The 5,463-nt window shown below is 43.2% G+C and overlaps 1 protein-coding gene across 1 annotated transcript in view; it reads right to left on the bottom strand.

The window, feature by feature from the left end:
- IGF2BP2 (insulin-like growth factor 2 mRNA binding protein 2) overlaps positions 1-5,463 on the bottom strand; it is a 66,386-nt gene that overhangs the window by 29,468 nt on the left and 31,455 nt on the right. Inside the window, exons 5-6 of the mRNA XM_012730293.1 lie at positions 2,273-2,545; positions 273-407 (exon numbers count right to left, since the gene is read on the bottom strand). Coding sequence (XP_012585747.1) covers positions 273-407; positions 2,273-2,545 — 408 coding nt within the window. The remainder of the gene's footprint in view (positions 1-272; positions 408-2,272; positions 2,546-5,463) is intronic.

Below are 5,463 nucleotides of genomic sequence, written 5' to 3' on the forward strand. Positions count from 1 at the left end.
CCTGACCCGCCCGCTGCTCCCCTCAGCAGTGTACTTTGTCGATCTGCCTGTTCTGTTCCCCACTCTGTCTCTGGTGAACCCTCTCGCCGCCCCTGAGCCTCTGGCCTGTACCCCAGTTCTGTATGTATAAATAAATAAATCTTTAAAAAAAAAAATTCTTCTGTGTCCACTTTACTGAGTAACAGATTGACAGCTTTTTAAAAAACAATTCAAGGATAAATGAATGAGGACGTACTCCTGTTGAGCTACCTGGATATTGCACACAAACTTACAGTTTGGTATCATCAGCCTCTTTCTGCATGATCTCAAGAATCATGCGGCATGCTTCAGAGGTCCCCTCTGGAGTGGCATGGATGGTGACAGGTTTCTCTGCAGCCCCGGAGTTCTCTTTTCTGTGGATGTCTACCCTGCAGAGAAAGAATCAGGAGCCATAGCACAAAGTCCCCTGGGACAGGCTCGTAGTTGCAAGAATGTGTTCCTTCAGTGAACTTACAGCAAGACCCAACAAGAAGATGTCATTAGCATGTCTGCAACCAATGTCATTCTTCAAGAAGGCAACAAGCAGTGTAAGGAGTCTCGTGCCACTTGAATTCTTTGCAGCTCCATTTTATGTACATCTTAAGGCAGTATTTCTTAGGAGTGCTGTGGGATAAAGGCACTATGCCAACGTGGTAATGAGCTGGTTTGGCAAATGAGGTCTTGTGTAGTCTTTTAAATGACTGTGGACGTAAAGAGTAAGCAAGTGGGATAATATTGCACATTGGCACAGTGCTAGTCTCTGAACTGATGGCAGCTTTTAAAAGCCATATGTTAATCCAAATCCAAACATGGAATTTAAGCAAGCTTTATATATTTGGTTGTAGACAAACCCAGACACACACACTCTCTCTGTCTCCCTGAGTCCTTTGTTTGCTTTCTACTGAACACCTGCCTTCTTCCAGGTTCCATAAGCTCATGGCTCAAAAGCTTGATGACTTTATTGGACTTCTTTGGGTAGTTGTGGTCATATTTGGTTTTATTAACTTTTAAAAAAATCACATAATGATTGTATCCCTTTTTGCCTGGACTATCAGAAAGTCCAGGACCAAGTTTTGACCACCCTCTATAAAAGGAAATCTACTCTGAGAAGTAACCTCACTTTATTCAAATGAGTTGGTTGCATTTTTAAAGTTACCTTAAAACTATTTGAAAAACAAAAAGAGAGACTTAAAAAAAAATCATCTTTGAAGTAATGGAAATTTGGGGGGGGGACTGATTTTAAAATAAATGAAGCACCAGGTAGTATTGCTTTGCTACCTTATCACTTTACTCCGATGATTATGAATCCTGGCATTCAAATAAGTAGCTTTAATTTGGACATAACTGAGACACTTTGAAGAAAATGTTTTCTTATCAGGTTACAAGACATTCAATGAATGCTCTGAATAAAATGTACAGACACATAAAAAGCAAATATCATCAGTAATTTGGTACTTTACAATTTAAAGTACCATAATTCCATAGTAATTATTTTGTTCATTTTGCCTATCTTAATTATCACAATAATCTTGGCTTACAGAAGGAGTAATTCATGCTCAGGGTAGTTACATTTTTTTCTCAAGATCATAAAGCCATTCAGCTGATAAAACTTGAACATGGGTCTTTATTTTCAAGTCTTGTACTTTCCACCCTATCTCATGCTGTGATCTTAATGCACATACAAATGTCAACAGCTATAATTCCTATCACCAGTTAAGTATCCTTAGACAGAAAACTAAACATCAGGCTGATGTACTTTACTTCTTGCTCAATATAGCAGTGACTCACCTGCTTCCTTTAGGTAGCTGTGAGACCGCCTAGGTAGTCACAAAGGATAACTACCACCCAAGTCTCTGACTCAGGAGAGGAGGTAAGAGCTAAGTACATGGATTCTAGGATTGCATAAAGTTCAGTTCCATACTTATGTTGTTTTAGAGATGGACGTGTTTACGAGCATTCGTGAGCTTCTGAGAACATTAGTACCTTCTTTATGAGCCTTTAGTGAGGTCATTAGTACCTTCTTTATGAGCCTTTAGTATTTCAAAGTATGATTTTTAGGCCACTGGCATGAAAGCTCATTCAAGTTCCAGGGTTTATGTTAGTCTGTTAGTAGTTCTGTTTAAAGTAGCCACCGTCCCATAAAGCGCAGCCCCCCGCTGCCAAGGCAAGCGATAGCAACCTGATGATGGCTGGGACCCGCCAGCACTCAGGGGACCCCTCAGAAGGAAGTAAAGGAAGCCCGGGAGGCACGTACCGGGACTGGGTCTGCTTAGTGATGTTCTTTATGGTCAAGCCCTCCTTTCCGATGATGGCACCAACAAACTGGGTGGGGACCAGGATCCGCAGCGGGAAATCAATCTGTCTGGCCTGAGAAGAGCCCCCAGGGGCGTGGCCTTGCTCCCGGGAAGAGTGGTCCCCACGCTGGGCTCGCTGAGGGGGCGAAGGGGAGCTCACCTCTTCATCCGGGATGTAGGAAATCTTGAAGGAGTAGTTCTCAAGCTGATGCCCACTAAGCTTCTCGATGGCTCTGAAATGCAGAAGGGCAGGTAGGCTCTATTAGAGAGCAACATCGGAGACCTTCAAAGTCAGTGACCTAGGACAATCACTCTCACTTACTAGTTGCCTACATGACAGCTGTTGCTCGCACTGAGGACTCAGTGGTAGCAAAACAGATGTCACCTCTGCTCCATCAGATCTTGTGGTTAAAAACCCACAACTATCAGCCTAGTTAGACTTGATAGACAATTTTGCATTTTTTAAAAAACCATCCAAGGTTGGTTGGTTTCTGATTCTGTTTTGTTAGACATCTCTCTATCTATGTAAATATGTATGTACCAATCAATCATCTATCAATTAAGCAATTATCTATTTTTCATGTTCAAGCATTTTCTAGCATGCTCCATCATTTACTAATGCATACAGTATTACCATGAACATCTTTGTTTTATTGTTTTTTTTTTTAAAGATTTATTTATTTATTTGTACAGAACTGGGGTACAGGCCAGAGATGTGGAGGGTGAGAGGATTCACCAGAGACAGAGCAGGGAGCAGAACAGGCAGATTGACGAAGTACACTGCTGAGGGGAGCAGCGGGCGGGTCAGGAGAGGTCTGCCACGCCATGTGGTCACCTCCCGGGCAGGCGGGGATCGAACTCGTGCGGAAGTGGCTTTAGTTTCTCAGTGCAGTGCTTTAACCCGCTGCGCCACCAGGGAGGGCCTATTGTTTTTTTTTTAAAGATTTATTTTATTTATTTATACATGTAAGAATTGGAATGTAGGACAGAGGTGTGGGGGTTAAGATGGTTCACCAGAGGCAGAGTAGGGAGCAGAACGGGCAGATCTACTGAAATACACTACTGGGGGGAGCAGTGGGCGCGACAGGAGAGGTCTGTTGCACCATGTAGGTTAGTTCCCTGGCCAGGGATCGAACTCATGTTTCAGTGGCTGGCGACAGCTTGATAGTGCTGAGATTTGACCCCTGAGCCACTAGGCACACCCCTAGTATAACTGCTAGGTCAGAGAGTATATAGAATTCTAACACTAACTATTGCATAGTGTCCTTCTGGAAAGGTCTCAACATTTACTACCCCATAGCAGTTAAGAGGACATTTGTTTCCTTAAACTCTCAGAGTAATATTTTAAAATATTTAACAATTTGACAGGGAATAAATGATATTCCACCACCGCATTTAAAAAATTATACAGGAAGTAGAACAATTTTTTCACTTGTCTTTGGTCGCATTAACTGTATTCCACTAGATTGACTAGATTGTGAATTTATTGCAAAGCAGAACCTTTTGAATTCAATGAAAGCAACAAAGTAATAAGTACAAAGTTTCTACCTAACTAGCAGCTAGTCAAGAACTATAAAGGTGAGTTTGTTGGGACATGTTCCATTTACATATGTGTGCTAAGTCAGCAAATAAACTACCAATTTTCAGTGCAAAATTAACTTTTTCAAAACTGGCAGTATGGAAGCAGGTAAAATATGTTTCATGGCCCTCCCTGGTGGCGCAGCCGGTTAAAGCAGAGCACTAAGAAGCTAAAGCCACTTCACATGAGTTCGATCCCCGCCTGCCCGGGAGGTGACCACATGGCGTGGCAGACCTCTCCTGGCCCGCCCACTGCTCCCCTCAGCAGTGTACTTCACTCAATCTGCCTGTTCTGCTCCCCACTCTGTCTCCGGTGAATCCTCTCACCCTCTGCATCTCTGGCCTATACCCAAGTTCCATATGAATAAATAAATATATCTTTAAAAAAAAATATGTCTTCATGTGCATTGAAACCTTAAAGAAGATATAAACTATAATCCTGGTATATTTAACCAATATTATGCCACATCTAAAAAGCATGATCACATTTAACCACACTTCCAGCATTTCAAGGTCACAAAAAAACAACAGAAGAGAAATTGTTTTTGTTGTTTTTTTTTTAATTCAATCTCTCATTTATTAATACACAAGCTCAAAATTAACCATGGGTGAAGCAACAGAGTCATGAGTGGAGAACAGGAAGTGACTGGGAAGGGGGAAGGGAAGCATGGAAAAGAACCCAAGCTGGGTACTCTGTGATCAACTACCCACAGACAGTTTTCCCTGTTGCTTACCCCTCTGTTAATATCACACAGAGGAAAAATCAGTGTTTCAGTATCCGCTGCCAGGGTTACTAAAATTAGACTTCTTCCTCACAGTGCATGTTAGAAATTCCAGGTGGAGGCCCTCCCCAGTGGTGCTACAGGTTAAATAAAGCACAGCACTATGAAGCAACTGTAGCCACTGAAACACAAGTTCTATCCCCAGCCAGGGGAATGACCCACACGGCATGGCAGACTTCTCCTGACCTACCTGCTGCTCCCTCAGCAGTGTATTTCATTCAGTCCATCTGCCTGTTCTGCTCCCCACTCTGTCTTCGGTGAATCCTCTCACTCCTGCCCCACACCAGAGGCCGCCCCAGTTCCATATGTATAAATAAATAAATCATTAAAAAAAAAAAAGACATTCCAGGTGGAAGTGGGTCCCATGGTTGCAAAGCAGAGTCCAGGGGACACCAGGTCAGAGGGCTGGTGCCCTCTATTTCTGACCATGTCAAGATACAGCTAATATTGTAACAGGGTGGTCCCTAGGAAAAAGGGAAGTTCCAGGTTCCCTGCCCCACCCAGAAGGAGGGTGGAGCTGAGCCGAGAAAAAGGAGAGAAGAGGAGAATGAAGCAGGATGGAGAGCCAGACGGAGACCTAAGGAAGCCACATGGTGCAGCAAGCATGTGATGAAGAAACCGTGCTTGTTTCCTGACCCTGGACTGGTTAAGGCAGATGTGGGTGAGAGACCTGTCGGGAGGTGACTATGGCAGTGTTTATATTGATTTTGATTTTGCTCTTTTGCTCCCAGATTTTTCTGGCCATTTCTGACCCTTTTCCATGGGTCCCGGCCAGAAGGTGCTTTAGTCTT

This window comes from Condylura cristata, unplaced genomic scaffold (assembly GCF_000260355.1).
Source record: "Condylura cristata isolate star-nosed mole 26May11 unplaced genomic scaffold, ConCri1.0 scaffold00003, whole genome shotgun sequence".
In the NCBI taxonomy this organism is placed as follows: Eukaryota; Metazoa; Chordata; class Mammalia; order Eulipotyphla; family Talpidae; genus Condylura; species Condylura cristata.